Raw genomic sequence first — 18,268 nt, 5'->3', positions numbered from 1 at the left:
CACGTGTCCTTGTATATTGGTTCCTGTTGTTCAGGGTAGATGCCTAGAAGTGGTATGACTGGGTCGTAAGGGAGGTCAATCTTTAGCTTTCTAAGGACCCTCCAGACTGCTTGAGCTACCTTTTTTAAACAGAGGTTGACTTGTGATTTTTCTGGTTATTTTTTCTTTATATTTAAAATTTTTATTGCTGGTACTAGGTCTCGGACTCAGGACCTGGGCACAATCCCTTAGCTTTTTCACTCAAAGTTGACACTTTAATACTCGAGCCATACTCTACTTTCCGCTTTTTGCTGGTTAATTGGAGATAAAAAGAGTCTCATGGCTGTGCACCGGAATAATCCTAGCTACTCAGGAGGCTGAGATTTGAGATTGTGGTTCAAAGCCAGCCTGGGCAGGAAAGTCTGTGAGACTCTTATCTCCAAATGACCACCAGAGCACCAGAAATGATGCTGTGGCTCAAGTGGTAGAATGCTCACCTTGAGCTAAAATGCTCAGGATCAGTGCCCAGACGCAGAGTTCGAATCCCAGGACAAAAAAAAAAAAAGTCTCATGGACTTTCTTGCCTTGAACCACAATCTTCAGCTCTTAGCCTCCTGAGTAGCTAGGATTACACCTGTACCTCTATCAGTAGTCACCCTGGATTAAGACAGAAGTTAGTCCAGGCCAATACTTCCCTAAATCACTGCTCAAAAAAGGCACCAGGCACTGGGCACCATTGGCTCACACTTATAATCCTAAGCTACTCACTTAGAAGGCTGAGATCTGAGGATAGAGGTTTGAAGCCAGCCCAGGCAGAAAAGTCCCCATGAGACTCTTATCTCTAATTAACCACTCAAAAACCAGAAATGGAACTGTGGCTCAAGTATTAGAGCCTTGAGCACAAAGAGGCTCAGGGACAGTGCCCAGGCCCTGAGTTCAAACCCCACAACCGACCAAAAATAAATAAAAACAATATTTATTTTATACAGAAATCACTTCTCAAATTTGAGTAAAGCTAGTTGTTTATTGGATGTCATTATGAACGTTCCCTCTAATACTAATAACAATAATAATTTGAATTTATGCAAATCAGTTCACAATTCTCATAGTGCTTCCTCTAAAGAAAGCATTGAATCACATAGCAAGCTTTGGTTTAGTTAGGCATTTTCCATACTCATTTTATAATCAGGAAAAATAATCTAAAGTGTTAAGAAACCTGCTTGCTCCAAGTCTGTTCTCCATTCAGCAGCTAGAACGATACTGAATACAAGTCAAATCATGTCAGATCTCTGCTCAAAGTTCCAGGTTCCCACCCTAGTCTGGAAAAAAAAAACAAAGCAACAAAGTAATCTCCAACCTTTTTTTTTTTTTGGCTAATAGCCTCCTTAGGACCTCAGTAACAACTTGGCCCATTCTTTCACTCCAAGTCTTTTTTGTAGAAGTCATGTCTCTCTGTCTGTCTGTCTGTCTGTCTGTCTCTGTCTCTCTCTCTCTCTCTTTCTCTTTCTCTCTCTGTGTCTCTGTCTTTCTCTCTTTTTTCCCAGTCCTGGGGCTTGAACCCTTGAGGACCTAGCCACTGTCCCTGAGCTTTGTTTGCTCAAGGCTAGCACTCTACCACTTGAACCACAGTGCTGTAGAAGCCATTTCTCTAGGGATTACTTCTAACCCTTCTCCTTACTTAAAAATTACAACCTGTTTCCCCAAGTTTTTCTATCATGCTTGCTTATTACCTTCTGACACAGCATTCAACTTACTTGTCAAGATTATTGTCCATTTATTGGGTGAAAATGTGAATTGTCTAAGGGCAGAGCCTCTGATTGCTGCACAGAGTTTGTGTATCCCAAGTTCCTGGCAAATGTCTGGCACACAGTGAGTGAGTGCTCTATATTGAATAATGCATGCAGACCACATAGAAAGCTTGGAACTGATATAGAACTTCATGTTCTTATTGTTACTTCCTCTGGTAGAAAGATGGACACTAGAATTTAAAAATGAAGGAGCAGTAAATGTATCTAGTGAATTTTCAGGCCTGTTTAGTCCAGAACTGTGCCCTTTGAAACCACTCCCTCCCCAGTTACCATTGTCCTCCCCTCAAGAGAACATCCTGTTATCCAATGTCCCTCAAAAATATCTTTCAGATCTGTGTCACTGGCTATTTTTTTTCATACTAGCAGAGGACTAAGCAAAAGAGGCATGAATCATCACCCTAGAGCTGAGCTGAGAGGAACTTTTTACTATAGAGGGGTGGCCCAGGGGAGGGGGCCAGGCTAGCCAGTGTGGACTGTGAAGTATACCCCTGGGACCTGTGGCATTCAGGGTATAGTGGGAGGGAGGGTGGAGACGTTAGAAATGAAGGTGAGGGTGGATGTTTTTCTCCCTGGAAGCCACAAGCATTTGGGCTGTAAGATACCTGGGTCTATTCCAGTCTGAGGTAATGATATTGTTCATTCCCAGAGGGGAACAGGCGAAAGAAAAGGAGCTGCTGGCTTCTCCCAGGGTGCACATAGACAATCCAGGCTCATACACAAGTCTGTAGTCAGGAAGACAGTGCTATTAAACCAAATAGTGTTTAACTGGAAAAAAAAAATCAATGCTGGGAATGTAGCTCAGTGATAGAGTGTTTGCCAAGTATGAACCAGGCCCTTGATTTGTTCTGGGGGTGAGGAGGGGGATAAAAAAGACTCTGTTGGACCTTATATTCCTGTGTCATGTTGGAGAAGGTTCACTTTGGTTTGGATGGGTTTCCATTTCGTTCAGTTGGCATCCATTTGGCGTTCTGGCCTCAATCACGTGACCATGTGGGAAGTGGTCTAACAGGTCATGTGGCACTTGTGTGTGGGTGCTTGTGCCAGGACATTTGCTGAAAATTGTTTTTCTGACCTGGTGTACACTTTGGAAAGAAACACAGGGAGGAAAAATGACTTCCTTCTTGACCTCAAGTCATATGTCCCATGACCAGTTTCATTTGAGCATCAATAAGCCCCCAGTGAGCCAGGATTACCCTCCTTTATGATACACAACTGCTCAGTGGGTCTCAATGAAACAAACCCCCTGCTGTGTTGCCACGAAGCCTGCTTTTCTCCCCTTATCACCAGTTCAGTGTGGGTGGAGTTTGTCCCCAAGTGTTTACTGAGAGTTCTGATTAGAGTATTTGAAGTCAAATGATGGGCTTTAACCTCCAAATATCCCCCCAACATACGCACACAAAATGTAGTTAATGACTCCCTGTAGCTTCTTGACTTATTTTTTTGTACCAAAGCTGATTATTCTAAATGAGAACCAAGTTTTGCAAGTTCATCAAACCTGATCAAATGTCTTATGGGAACTCAGAAACTTAAAGCTTGGAAGTTATATTCCAGTGTGTAAAGGCAAAATGTCAGAGGCCTGACTTTGACATGGAGACCAGCAGACCATGAGTCCACACTGCAGCTTAGAGGGTCAGTCTCATAGAGGCCAGCAGACTGTGATCCCACACTAGGTTAGAGAGTCAATGTCATGGAGCCCACACGGTAGCTGAGAAGGTCAGTATGTTGATCCTCATCCTCTGTGTATGTTTCCCATGAATCTTCTATTGTAAAATCAACACCTGACCAATACTATGCTAGGTCTTTTGCCACCCTTTTCCCTCTCACCTCTCCCTCTCTTTACAAAAAGAGTACTTTTCTTTCCCCCTTGGAAACACCATAGCATATCAGCTCTCAAAGGCTTTAGTCTCAGGATCCCTTTATAGTGTTAAAAATTGTTATGAACTAAATGTTTTTGTATATGTGGATTTGTATAAATGGAAAAAGTGAGTTTTTTTGTTTGTTTGTTTTGTCTAGTGCCAGGAGTTGAATTGAAAGCCTTAAGCTTGCTAGGCAAATGCTATACCACTGAACTACACCCATGCCCTAAAAAGAAAATCTTTAAAACACACTAATACATAAGCACATATACTGTTGGCTAATCATATAACTTCTGGAAATTTTTCTGGTACATTCCATTATGTCTTAAGATATTGAGACTGGAAAGGAGAAATAACAACTTAGTATTATGAAAAGTGTTTTCATTTTGAGAACTAAGAGGGTGTTGGAATTCTAAGGCATCTCTAGATCACATTTTGATAATGGCTGATGTTTTATATTGTCTGGAGTTTATATCATGGAGGTTTCTAGACCACTGCAATGACAGAAGTTTTGAAATGTTGTCCAGTAAAGCAGTTATTCTTCCAATAAAATTGAGCATACTATATTTAATAATTACTCATGTTATCTTTAGTATCAGTTGTGTCCTAATTAATAATTATAAGTATAATCAATCCAGTTGAAGACAAAATTTCAGTTTCAATGAATACATATGTATTTGTAGTTATGAGGTATCACTGAGCTTTGTTGTTGTTGTTTTTGATGTTGTAGATGGAACACCGTGCCTTATGAACACTAAGCATGCCCTTTACCACTGAGCTACATCCCATTTTAAGGTTAATAACTAATGAGTCTCCAACATTCACCTGTATACTACAGGATAAAACTCTCAGGGCGAAGTAGAAAATTAATGGTTGAAACCTATTCCTGAAGGCAGATTTCAGTGGCCATGTTGATGTCCACATATTCAAATTATGTTCTTTGCAGCCTTTCAAATTATGAAAAATTAGAATATGAATGAATAAAATATATAAGAGGCTACATCTATTTTCCACAATTCTTTGGAAAGAATATAAGCAGAGAATATAGACTCCTGAGTCAGAGTATTCCCAAGTACTCTTTATTGATGGGCTTGAGATGAATATTTCTCCTCTTGAAATAACACAGTGGTGAGGATCAGTTTCATCTTTTCCTTGGAAATGACCAAAATATGAAAAGATAGAGTTCCTATCTGAAATTTTACTATTTAGGATTTCCCTCCTGTCAGAAGGAAATACTCCTCATCTTGGAAAATTAAAACACCATGAAATAACTGTCATATTCTCAGCATAATGTTTTGTTTTGTTTTGTTTTTTAGAGAAAGGAAAAGTCACCACAGAATCCTTAGACAGAGAGACATGGGTTTAGTTCTTTCTTGAGGTCCTATCTAGTCAGTAAAATCAGACACTAGAGAGAACTTCTGAGTGGAAAGTAACAGAAACTTATTAATTCTGATTTATTTTGTATGTATGCATGCACATTAACTCCTCAGGAGAAGGACTGATGTAAAAGGGACCAGCTTTGCATTTTTTTCTTACATTTTCTCCCAGGCAAGACCCTGTGCCACACAGCGACCCCCTAGCCTCTGTCCTGAACAGCAGTGGCTGCTGCATCCACCCTAGAACAGCCTTTTACTGGCCTTTTTCTGCAACAGTTTTTCCCTTCCATTTTTCAAATATTTAATCACTCCATTAGTGACAAGCTTTAAATTTAAAAATAATCAGATGGAAAATTCCACACCCAAGTAGACAAATGGAAGAAAACAAAATAGCCCTTTCAAGTAAAAGCAAATAGGGATACATTTTCAAAACTGTTATGGCTTTAGCTTCATCATGTACCAGAGATATAGAAGTTTTCAGATTCCATGAAGTAGTATATCTAGCTATATTTTAAAAAGTAACCTGCTAAATTTTGGAATCATTTCAGACTAAAAGAAAGCTGCAGAGATAGTATAGGGAAGTCTCATAAATCTACCTTCCCTATTATTAATACAATACAGCATCTTATATAAGTATGAAATATTTGTTACAATTGATATATTAATTCAGGTAGCCTGATACTAGTTCGGGTTCAAATTTATTAGTTTTTTCCCTCTTTTTATTTATTATCTTCAAATAGTTGTACAAAGGGGTTTGGATTTAACATGTCCATTTATATATACAATACATCTTGATCAGTTTCACAAACCCTTCCATCATTCTCCTGTAGGATATCACATTCAATTTAGTCATCTTTGTCTCCTTAGCCCTCTTTCTGTTTCACCTGACCTTGAGGGGTCTTGAAGATTACTGGTCAGATGTTTTGTAGAAAGTAATACAACTTGGACCTGCCTGATACTTTTTCATGATTAGACTGAGGTTTTTACTGTAAAGAGGAAGACTCTAGATGTCATTCTCATCACAGCACACTAAGATGCATTCTGTCTACAGGATTGTCACTGTTAGCATGACCTGTAATGATCTGTCCCAAGTGTTTGTCAGTTTCTCCATTCTGAAGTTTTCCTTCTTTCCCCTCTCTCTACTATATTCTTTGGAAGGATGTCACTATGTGCAGCCCACATTTAGAGAGAGGGGAGTTATGCTCCACTTCCTCAAGGAAGGGGTATCTAAGTAGACTATTGAAGTCCTTCTCTATGGGAGATTTGACTATTTTCTCCTACTTAATTTAATTGTTATATTTTAAATAATCCATATTCATGGATATTTATTTTATACTTTGGGTTATAATTTAATGCTACTTTATTTTCTTGTTCAAATTGTAATCTTATCCATTGAAAGGGGTGTGTGTGTGTGTGTGTGTGTGTGTGTACGCGCGCGCGCACGCAAGTGCTGGACCTGAGACTTGAACTTGGGGTTTGGGTACTGTCCCTGTGCTCTTCAACTAAAGGTGAGCGCTCTACCACTTGAGCACAGCACCACTTCCCTGGGCGCTATCCTTGAGCTTTTTTTTTTTGCCTAAGGCTAACACTCTACTACGTGAGCCATAACTCCTCTTCCAGTTATTTTGTTTGTTTGTTTTGGTGGCTAATTGGAGATAAGAGTCTTATGGACTTTCCTGCCCAGACTGGCTTTGAACTGTGATCCTCAGATCTCAGCTTCGAAAGTAGCTAGGATTATACTGTATGGGTGTGGGGGTTCCTGGCGCCCAGCCCACTGGGAGCTGTTTAGCTCAGTTCTGGGTATCTATATATAACATGATAAATCAAATCATTGTCTGTGTCTGTTTGTTGTATGCTATGTTTGTGCCATACCTCACTCCACATTCATCTTACATCATTTATGCTCTAGTGAGAGATCTCCATTTCTCCAAGGAGCTATGGTTATTTTTATTGGAGAATGATATTAGAAACCAAGAACTGGGTATTTTTTCTATTTAAAATTAATGAATATTAGGGCTGGGAAGGTGGCTCAGTGGTAGAGCACTTGCCTTGCATGCCTGAGGCCCTGGGTTCGATTCCTCAGCACCATATAAGCAAAAAGAAAAAAGCCGGAAGTGGCGCTGTGACTCAAGTGGTAGAGTGCTAGTCTTGAGCTGAAGAGCTGAGGGACAGTGCCCAGGCCCAGAGTTCAGGCCCCACGACAGACCCCCTCCCCCCAAAAAAAATCAAACCAAAATTAATGAATGTTATTTATTCCTATTGCTAAAATACTTTCAAACCTCCAATGGTTAAAAATCAGTCTTTTTTTAGTTAGTATAGTGATTTAGTCATATAATAATTCCTTGTGAACCAATTGATTTTTACTATTAAAAAAGGATTCATGGGCTGGGAAGGTGGCTCAGTGGTAGAGCACTTGCCTTGTATGCATGAGGCATGCAAGGCATCCTCAGCACCACATAAGCAAACAGAAAAAAGCTGGAAGTGGCACTGTGGCTCAAGTGGTAGAGTGCTAGCCTTGAGCTGAAGAGCTGAGGGACAGTGCCCAGGCCCAGAGTTCAGGCCCCAGGACCGGACCCCTCCCCCCCCCAAAAAAAAAAGGATTCATGATCTAAGTCCTGGTGGCTCTGCCCTATAATCCTAGCTACTCAGGAAGTTGAGATCCAGAGGATCAAGATTTGATGCCATTTCAGGCAGAAAAGTCCATGAGACTCCATACCCAAAACAACCAAAAGCAGGGCTGGAGGTGTGACTCAAATGGTAAAGGAGCATAAATCAAATGAGTATGAGGTTCTGAATTCAAATTTCAGTGTACCAAAAGAAAAACAATTTCAACAGATTGTCTAAAATTTTTAAATCTTTGATATTCAGAGTGTCTTAGCATAGTGCCATGATATGTACTGTGAGTCCAGGCAACAGATGATTAGATGAGCCTAACAACTACTTTTCTTGGTGTTGGGGTTGGTGGGTCCTGTTTCTGCTTATAGCAACTTAAGTGTGAACAATACTGTTTTATTGCCTAATATGTCAGCCTTTAGGATCTGAGCAAATGAAAGCAGCTGCCTCCTGAGCCCAAGGCTGCCTTATTTTGGTACCTATGGTCCACCCCAGGTGTTTGCACATCTTTTAAATTAACTTTACATGTTTGGTCTGAAGCCATGAACCAAGAAATTGAAGAAGGATAACCCACAGGCTTCTGGTAGAAAGCAGCCTGTTCCTTTTCTGTGGGTCTTACGGGTGTCCTTCTACTCCAGGTCTGACAGAGACGGCCGTCTTCAGTTGTGAGGCCCACAATGATAAAGGGCTGACTGTGTCTAAAGGCGTGCAGGTCAACATCAAAGGTAAGCAGCAAGGCTGTGTCCCAGGTGTGTCCTGGGGGTGGAGGACACAATGAGAGCTTACCTTAGTCCAGGCTTTTCTACTGCTTTCTTTGTGACCTTGAACAAGTCCCTTCATCTGTTGGGTTTCAGTGTTTGAAAACTGGAGACAATTATTGCTGAGACTTAATGAGAATTAAAAAAACAAAAACAAAAAACACCTCACAACAGTGCATGACTTTTAAGTCTTTGATACATATTAGCTAGTTTAGTACTGTTTAGTCCAGGAAAAAAATTAACTTTTTATGTTTGCTTTTGATTATTTATGCCTATCTTCATTCACCCTTTGAAGAGCTCTGAGGATGGAGTCACTTAGAGCTTGATCTTGGGAATGTGCTCTGTTCCTGAGTCACCAGGGTCTCATGCAAGTCTCTGTCAACTGTTGACTTAGAGGGGTGGGGGGATCTGGGAGCAGAGAGATGGGCAGATTTGCTCTTTTGGGGAGAGAAGTAGCCCTGACCATCTTTCCCCTATATCCTCTCTTTCTTGCTTTCCCTGAGCTTGGATTTCACTAGGGCTAAGCTTGCTTGGCCTGAATTATAGTAATAAAATCAAAGGCCATGTTCCCCGAAGCTATTGAAGATGCTCCTATGCATCTACCTTGTAATCAAAGGTATTGACACCCAAAAATTTAAAGAAAAGGAAAACCTACAAGTAAATACTGTCTTATATCTTTGCAGGTTATCTTGCTTGTTTTCAGAGAAATTCAAACACATTGTATGTGTTACTATTTGATACTAATTTAGGTATTGAGAAGTAAATATTGGGTTCATATTTTCTCCCTCTGATCCTTGGAGAGGCCAACAATGCATACTTAATAATGGTCAGAGGCTAGGCCTCTGTGCAACTACTTGAAGATAATAAAGTATTTTAAAAAATAATAAAGACTGGGGAGATACAGAATAAGATTAAAAACTATGAATATAATTAGAGTAAACAAGGAGCTGATTTTTTTGGTTTCAGGATTCAACCTGTTAAAGATGATGAAAGGGGCTGGGAATGTGGTTTAGTGGTAAAATGCTTGCTGAGCATGCATGAAACCCTGGGTTCTATACCTCAGTACCACATAAACAGAAAAGGCTGGGGGTGGCACTGTGGCTCAAGTGGTAGAATGCTAGCCTTGAGCAAAAGAAACTCAGGGAGTGCCCAAGCCCTGAGTTCAAGCCCAGGACTGCCTCCCCCACCAAAAGACTGTGCGAGGATATTTTCCTTTGTTTTCTTTTCCCTTTTGGCCAGTATTAGAGTTTAAACTCGGGGCTGTGGACTTGCTTGGCTTGCTCACTGTATTTGGTGTTGTACCCTTTGAACCATGCTTCTAGTCCAACTTTGCATCATTTAATTGGAAATGGAATCTCATGGACTTTACTGTCCAGTCTGAGTAGTGAGTGTTACAGGTATGAATCACTAGTGCCTGGCTAACAGAGTGTTTTCTAAACGTTCATTGGAATTTTTATAAAATGAAAAACCAAAAGTGAATACTAGAGGAAGTATATAACTTCCTTCCTCTTTTACAAATCTCATTATTACAATTTGAAAAGATATGTTAGGAATTTCAGAAATTAGTGAGTGGGTACAAATTTGTAAAATCCTTTTTCCTAGAACATAATAAACTTCTTAAAATTTAAAAATGTATAAAATGAGAAGCATTTGATTTTATATTTCACACACATGTTTAAAATCCTGCTTCTAAAACTTGTTTTCAGCTTTTGTTTATGTTAAATTTTCTATCAGAGCAACCAAGATTCCCCTCATTTACACTGTTATTATTGTGACTTGTGTAGCCCAGTTTTGATATGGAAAAGGCAGATTCTTTTTTTTTTATTGTGAAAATACTGTACAGAGGGTTACAATTACATGGGCAAGATAATGAGTACATTTCTTATCAAGCATTTCTTATCCTCCTTTGTTTCCCCTTCCCATCCCTTCCCATCCTCCCCCTGACCCCCCACCCAATCCTCCCCGCTCCTCCCCAAAAGGCAGATTCTTTAGGGAGGTTCTACAAATAATCTGCCTAGGAAACTGAGTGGAACAATACACTGACTACAATTATACTCACAAAATCACACTCCTCAACATGGATCCAGTATGTGCTTAATGTAGTCCCAGCTCCTTTCTCCCCTTACCTCATTCTCTCCATCAGCACTTCACCACACCTAGCCTGGCTGCATGTATTACCTCATTCCCACCACAGGCCCACAAAGCAGTACTACTCCTATCCTCCCTTTGTAAAGGAGAGAACTGATCAGGCATGGAACTGTGCCCAGGGACCTACAGCTGGTTCCATGGTAAATCAGCCTCCCAGGTCCTCCCAGGTGCTCTTAACAATCAGCTTGCTGTCCTTCGTGTGGACCACCAATGTCCTAGAAGCCAGGCAGACTTGGGCTCAAGTTCCTGTTCTACTGTTTATAACCTGTCTTCCTTCCATCCTTCTTTCCTTCTTTCCTTCCTTCCTTCCTTCCTGTCTTTCTGTTTCTTTCCTTTCTCTCTCTTTCTTTCTTTCCTTTCTCTCTCTCTTTCTTTCTTTTCTTTCTTTCTTTCTTTCTGTCCGCCTGTCTATCTTTCTCTCCCTTCCTTCCTTCCTTCCTTCCTTCCTTGCATCTTTCCTTCTTTCTTCTTTTTCTTTGTGCTGGTCCTAGGGCTTGAATTTTTGGCATGAGCACTAGCCTTGAGCTTCTTGTGCTCAAGGCAAGTACTCTGCCACTTGATCCACAGCTCCACTTTTGGCTTTTTAAATATTTTATTAGAGATAAGAGTCTCATGGACCATCCTGCCTGGGCTGGCTTTGAACTGCAATCCTCAGATCTCATCTTCCTGAGTAACTAGGATTACAGGCATGAGTCACTGGCACCCAGCATCTCTCTATGATCTTTGACACACTTTTAACTTTGCTGTTCACTACCCTCGTATGTTAGGAGGGATTGTAAGACTGTCCAGTAAGGTCCAAGTAATATTCAAATGAAGAAAGTCCATGAAGTACCTGGCACACAGTAAGCCCAGAAAATGTTTGCCATCATTTCCTATGATAATTATTATGAGTAATTAAACTTAGTACAAAGAGGTAAGATTTTCCCAATGCAGGGCGTTCTTGTATTCTAACTGATGGAGAAGTCTTTGTCCCAAATGTGCCTAAAGGCATTGCACAGACGTTATACTACATACACCTTCCCCAGCAGATGCAATTGGCTTTTGCTTTAATTGACTCACACGTCTTCTAGGCTTGGAAAGTCACACACACACACACACACACACACACACACACACACACACACACGCACCCCAGTGACATGACTCTTTTGGGCACAGGATGAAATCTTATCTGTGGTAACTGAGTCTCCTGCTCTCTACAAGGACAGAGTGAAGCGCTTCATCACTGCCCTTGTGCCCTCACAGAAGGGTCAAGAATGCTTACTGAGTGAAGGACATGGGTATCTCCGTGTTCTTTTCTAGTTAAAAGGTCTCCTTACTTCATCAGAAAGCAGAAAAGTGGATCTGTGTTCCACTTCTCAGGTCCAAGCAGGACCATGCCATTGCTGAAAGTCTGCTCACAGGCTAATTACCCCCCAAGCCTAAGTGGTCCTCTTGAAGGAGTGTCCTTCCTTTTGCTAATCTCAGAATATATTGTCTTAATATGACCATTTGGTAGCTGTGGCCTCTCTTGATTTAAGCATGTGTGTTTGTTTTTATCTAGCAATTCCCTCTCCACCAACTGAAGTCTTCATCCACAACAGTACAGCACATAGCATTCTGATCTCCTGGGTCCCGGGGTTTGATGGCTACTCTCCATTTAAGAACTGCAGCATTCAGGTAATCCTCCAGGATGTAGAGGGAAGTTGTGGGTTGGCTCTTGATGGAGCTCCCTGGTTTTCTTTCCTTCCCAGGGCAGCCCTGAGTAGATGTCTCCACCTCCACTTTTGTCCAGAATCCCTTGTTCTCCCCAGGCATCATCTACCATCCTACCCTGCCTCATGGTGCTTTGTGTACAATGTTGCTTCCTCCTATGCCTGGTCCAGGACTCAGCTAGAAGAGAAGCATGTTTCCAAGGGAGAATATCAGGAGACCAGGGAGAAGTAATTGGTAATCACAAAAACATCTCCCTAAATCTTAACCAGGAGTTCGGAAAGCCAGGGGCTCCCTAGTGTGTCTCTTCATTCAAGACGTAAGTCACCTGTGACAGTAAATGTGGCACATTAGCCAGAAGGTTATAAGCCTGTAGGTTCTTTAGCCCTTCCTAACAGCTACCTAAATTTGTATGAAACAGTGGTGAAATAACTAGGTTAGTCAGCCTAAAATAATCCCTGTCATGATGTGAGATTTCTTCTCCTATTTCATCAAAGCACTAATACTACTGTTGAATGAGTGTCCTCAAGGTCCAGGTATATTGCATATGTTATCTTACTTAGGACACACCAGCCCCACAGGCTCAGAGAGCTCATTCAGCCTGTGAGCAGCAGCCTGCAGTTCAAACCGAGGAAGATCTGATGCCAACAGTAGAGCTGAGCACAACTGGCTTGCTGTATAGTCAGGAGAGACATGTTGTATAGAAGTGGGTTTCTAAACACCCAGAGATCATCCAAGGACAATGCAAATGTGTTCTGCCTTGTACTTAATCACATGGCAGGGATAAGAATTATTAGTTTCTCCAGTATCTTATTCATTAAAATGATAACTCAGTACAGGCCAGTCATGTCAAAATTGACTTAAGAGAAGTGACTTCCAAAGAATTTTGTGTTGACATGATGTTTTTAATACCAACTAGAATGAATTTCTTTGCCCTTGGTGCCTCCTACTCTTTATCTAGCAGCTGTTCCTTCTCTGAGGAATAAAAACATGTATTATCCCCAAAATAGCCTTTACCCTCACCCTACCACCCCCACCCAGCCTTGCTTAATTATTACCCAACACTGCTTACAAACCTCCCAAGAACTCCAATCTCCCAAATAAGATTTAGGAACTCTTCCTATCTCTACAATTCCTTACCAGGGATACTGTCTTAAAACAAAACAACAACACACCGACTCAGTGGAGCTTAGGAGGAAGCCCTGAACTGAAATTTCACAGGGCTTATAAAGGCAAAAACCACAAAGTTACAGCAACCAGATGTGTTAATAGGACATTCTAGGGCGATAAGGGGTGATAGGGGGTTATCAGATCATTTGGGCCAGGGCAATAAAGGGCAGTAGGGGGTTATCAGACCATTTGGGCTAGGGCAATAAAGGGCAGGGGGTATCTGTGAAGTGAGGGGAGTTTGTGGCCACAAATAACTCTGTCCTTGGGATTTATGTGAGCTCTGGTTAACTTCAACACAGACAGGTTAGTTCCTGGAATTTATGTTTGCTTTAGGTCACTCATAATTTAACATAAATGACAGAATGGCCGCTGCCTCAAAATGGAGTTACTTCAACTCTTCACAACCATCATCATCTGATTTTGTCTATATTTATAAGAGATACTGATGTGTCGTTTTCTTCCTACTGCTTTTTCTTTGGCATCATGTGCTGATGGTTTTATTTTATAATAAAGTCCTTCTGCTTCTTTGAGGAAGTTATGGATGTGTCAGTGAAACCATTCTGTCCTAGGCTTTTCTTTATAGGGTTTTAGTTTAATATTTATTTATTATATGGTAGTTTGTGTGTTTCTAGGACTTTGATCATTTCATCTAAGTGATCTAATTTGTTGGGTATACAACAAATTAGCCGTTATGTCACATAGTATCACATTATAACCAATCAATATCTTTTAGGTCTTGTTACATGCCAATTCAGAGCTCTGTAGCTAGGAACAACCAGGCTTGGAAGTAGTCTTTTGTATCTGAACATAATGAGCCAGCCTTTCTTAAAACTTTTACCAAGTGCTGAACTCTTCCAAGAGTCTAAGGGGCGGGGCACTCAGCGTCCTTCTCATGGGGAGTAGATAACTTCAGGAAGATTGAGCAGCACTGCCATTTTGAGAGAGTAGACCTGGAAGGTGAAAGATGCTCACATATTAGCTGGCCAGGCACTGATGGCTCATGCCACCAGCTACTCAGGAGGCTGTGATCTGAGGATTATAGTTCAGAGCCAGTCCAGGCAGGAAAGTATGTGAGGCTTGTATCTCCATTTAACTGCCAAAAAGCTGGAAGTGGAGCTGTGGCTTAAGTGGGAGAGCCTTGGGTAGAAAGACTAAGGAAGCCAGGCACCAGTGGCTCACATCTGTAATCCTAGCTACTCTGGAGGCCCAAATCTGAGGATTGCTTTTCAAAGCCAGCCCAGGCAGGAAATTCTGTGGGACTCTTTATCTCCAGTAAACCACTCAAAAAAGCCAGAAGTGGTGTTGTAGCTCAAGTGATAGAGCACTTACCTTGAACAAAAGGAACTCAGGGACAGTGCCCAGGCTCAGAATTCAAGCCCCGGGACTGGTTAAAAAAAATTTTTTTTAAAAAAGGCTAAAGAAAAAAGCACTCAAGTTCTGAGTTCAAAAAATCAAAATAAATAAAAATAAGCTTCAGTGGCTGTGCCGTGGCACCTGAGATAAATTATCATCTTGGACAGCCAAATCAGAGGCTTCTGCTGCCCACTTTGGATGTGTGGTGGATGGGATTATTCAGTCCTTGCCCCACCAGCTAGCCCTGCCTGCCCACACCCATCCTCCTTTCCATTTCTGGTAGGATTACTAGCTTAGCAAATATGAATACAGGACATCCTGCTAAATTCCACAAGCGATCTTGTGCTTTGTTCACACTGAAACTTTATGCTATTGATCTCAAATTCATATGCAGTTGAGCATCCTTTATTTTCTCAACAGTCCTGCTGGGGTTAGTTTCCATGGCTTTTAGAAGTTACATTTTTATATTCTGTTGCTTGTGTCTTCCCACTCCTGAAGGAACCAAGTATGGTTTTGCCGTTCATTACAATTTTAAACTCTGACTGGGTAACAAATGAATGTTTTGGATGAGATTCAGGCCCATGTACTAGCAGGACACACCCTCTCGTTTCCTTTGGTCCTGATGTTAGTTCCTTTTTTTCACCCATTTTTGGGTCCCAGATTCCATTTCTATTTTTAACTTTCCATGTACTTCTTGCCATTTCATGCCCCCTTCTTCCCTGGGGTCCACAGAGAAGGACCAATATGGAAACCCCTTCTTCTAGGAACATACTGTCAAAAACTGTCACTGTGCCTGGAAATGCCCTGGGTATGGCTCCGGAAATGGAATGGAGGCAGAGAGCCAACACCTTCCTCCTTAGTTTTAGTGGTTTGTCACCAGGAAGTAGTTGCATACTCCAATGTGAAAGAACAAAAAGTCACTTCTGCCAACAGCCACCCCCGAGATAAGCACATGACCTTTATTTCTCCTCAGATGGCTTCTCAGGGCCAACTGGTACCTTCCTGTCACCCACAGGGTCTGAGTCAGAGGTGGGACTCAGTCCCCATAACCATCATCATCGTATTTCCAGGAGATTGGGATTCTAAAATATTTATTTATGGCCTCTTGCTCTAAATTTCAAACATACATCTCAAAATAGCAACAATGGATATCCACATCCCTAAATGCATCCTCATAATTATCCTCATAATTTACCTAATATTATTCTGCCTCCTATGATTTTTTTTTGGGGGGGGTGGCAGTCTAGGGCTTGAATTCTAGGTCAGGGTACTGTCCTTTAACTTTTTCAATCAAGGGTAGCACTCCCACTTGAGCTACAGCTCCACTTCTGGCTTTTTGATGGTTAATTGGAGATAAGAGTCTCATAGACTTAAGTGCCTAAACTGGCTTCAAACTATAATTCTCAGATCTCAATTTCCTGAGAAGCTAGGATTACAGGTGTGAGCCATCAATGCTTGAGTCCTCTGATGTTATAAATACTACACATTGTTGAATTTTTTTGGGGGGGGTGCACATGTAGTGGGAAACCTGTTTTGCCAAGAATTTCTCTCATGCTGGACAAACAGATTTGGAGGGAGGTGTGGGACGACTCATGGAGGGAAAGAAGAGGAAATACATGTTTAAAGGAAATTTGGAGACAGGTTTGCTACGTGAGATATGAATGACCCTTTCTGTTTCTTCCCATTGTACCTAAATACCGTAAAATGTACACTATCTATGCATGCTTTTGTGTTGAATTCCTAGGGCAGCAGAGAGCAGTAAGGATACAGTACACGCTACTAAAACTAGCCCCAAGGCAAGAGCATGACCCGGAGGTTAGGTAATGGGAAGAGTAGAGTTTTGCTGGAGACAGTGGCTTGTATTCCAGGCGCATCTATAAGCCACGCTACTAAGGAGGCCGAGGCAAAGAAGACTGCAAGTCTGAGGCCCATCTGGGCAACTTAGCTATTGAGTCCTGTCTCAAGATAAAGATTAAAAAAGAGAGAGAGAGCTGAAATGTAACTGAATTGTAGAGCACTTGTGTAGCATGCACCAGGCTCTGGGTTCAATCCTAATGACTGTACAAACAAAATAAAACATTAACAGAATAATTCTCAGAATTGTGGTGGGCCTAAGAGAAGGCTATGTTATTTTGAGTACTTTATTTTAGAGCCACTTTAATTGTAAGCTACTTTACTGTCTAGTACCAGGTTATAAACATGTAATATTGTAATGATAATTTCTTGATCGTTACCTGTTGCAATGAGACCCCTTGTAGTCTAGACTGTGGTTGTCCCTGTACCATGAGTAACACACAGCAATACCCGTGAGAAACCATGTGTATCCTGACCGGAAGCAGGTCCTTCCCCTGCTACAGAGGAACTAAACACTGTGTGTCCGTATCTGACATACCCACCACCTTACTAATGCTGGCCTACATTTTTACTCTTCATTTAGGTGAAGGAAGTAGATCCACTGAGTAATGGCTCAGTCATGGTTTTTAACACCTCAGCCTCACCACATCTGTATCACATCCAGCAGCTGCAGGCCCTGGCTAACTACAGCATTGGGATGTCCTGTATGAATGAAATAGGCTGGTCTGCAGTGAGCCCTTGGATTCCTGCCAGCACAACTGAAGGAGGTAATTCCTGAGGTCCACGATAAATGTTCCCTCCAATGGCATAGGCTCAAACAAAGCTTTCCAGTAACCTGATTTGATGTGTTCACTTTGCTTATTTGGACTTCATGTCTGGAGGTACATTATATTGATGTGGCCAATAAAATAGGAAGATATTGGTAATTTAAAAAGATTTAGTTGCTGGGCGCTGGTGGCTCACGCCTGTCATCCTAGTTACTCAGTAGGCGGAGATCTGAGGATCGCAGTTCAAAGCCAGCCCAGGAAGGAAAGTCTGTGAGACTCTTATCTCCAATTAACCATCAGAAAACTGGAAGTGGTGCTGTGGCTCAAGTGGTAGAGCGTAGCCTTGAGCTGAAGAGCTGAAGGACAGCACCGAGGCCCAGAGTTCAAGCCCCATGACCAACAAAAAAAAAAACAAAACAAACACAGAGTTCATGCCCATAACCAATAAAAAAAAATTTAGTACTGATATAGTTCAGTGGCTCAAGCCTATAATCAGTTACTTGAGAGTCAGAGATCAGAGGATCTTGGTTCAAAGCCAGCCCTAGCAATAAAATAAAATAAAATGAACATGTTCACAAGACTTGATTTCAACCAATAGATCGGATGGTGGTATCTGCTTATGATTCCAAACTATGGGAGAAGCAGAGAGGCTGAATGCAGAAGCACACATCTGTCATCCAAGACTGTCATCCTAGTCATACAAGGAAGCACAAATATGAGGATCAAAGTCTAGGCTGGCTTGGACATAACCAATGCAAATAGGGTTGGAGATGTGGCTCAAGTGGTACAGTATGTGAGTTCAAACTTCAGTACCACTAAAAACTTGTATATACTATATAAAGGTAGCATTGTCTTCCTTCCTTCCTTCCTTCCTTCCTTCCTTCCTTCCTTCCT

The 18,268-nt window shown here is 41.4% G+C and overlaps 1 protein-coding gene across 1 annotated transcript in view; it reads left to right on the top strand.

Moving 5' to 3' along the window:
- The window catches only part of Mertk (MER proto-oncogene, tyrosine kinase), a gene marked incomplete at its 5' end in the record, with an annotated part of 118,799 nt that overhangs the window by 42,787 nt on the left and 57,744 nt on the right, over positions 1 to 18,268 (top strand). The window contains 5 exons of the mRNA XM_013019713.1: positions 1,722 to 1,747; positions 8,076 to 8,107; positions 8,197 to 8,357; positions 12,082 to 12,197; positions 17,191 to 17,374. Of these exons, the coding sequence (XP_012875167.1) occupies positions 1,722 to 1,747; positions 8,076 to 8,107; positions 8,197 to 8,357; positions 12,082 to 12,197; positions 17,191 to 17,374 (519 nt within the window). The remainder of the gene's footprint in view (positions 1 to 1,721; positions 1,748 to 8,075; positions 8,108 to 8,196; positions 8,358 to 12,081; positions 12,198 to 17,190; positions 17,375 to 18,268) is intronic.

The sequence above is a fragment of the Dipodomys ordii genome, unplaced genomic scaffold (genome assembly GCF_000151885.1).
Source record: "Dipodomys ordii isolate 6190 unplaced genomic scaffold, Dord_2.0 Scaffold47, whole genome shotgun sequence".
Taxonomy (NCBI): domain Eukaryota; kingdom Metazoa; phylum Chordata; class Mammalia; order Rodentia; family Heteromyidae; genus Dipodomys; species Dipodomys ordii.
Note: the sequence above shows the minus strand (reverse complement) of the source record. Positions and strands in the feature narration are given on the sequence as shown.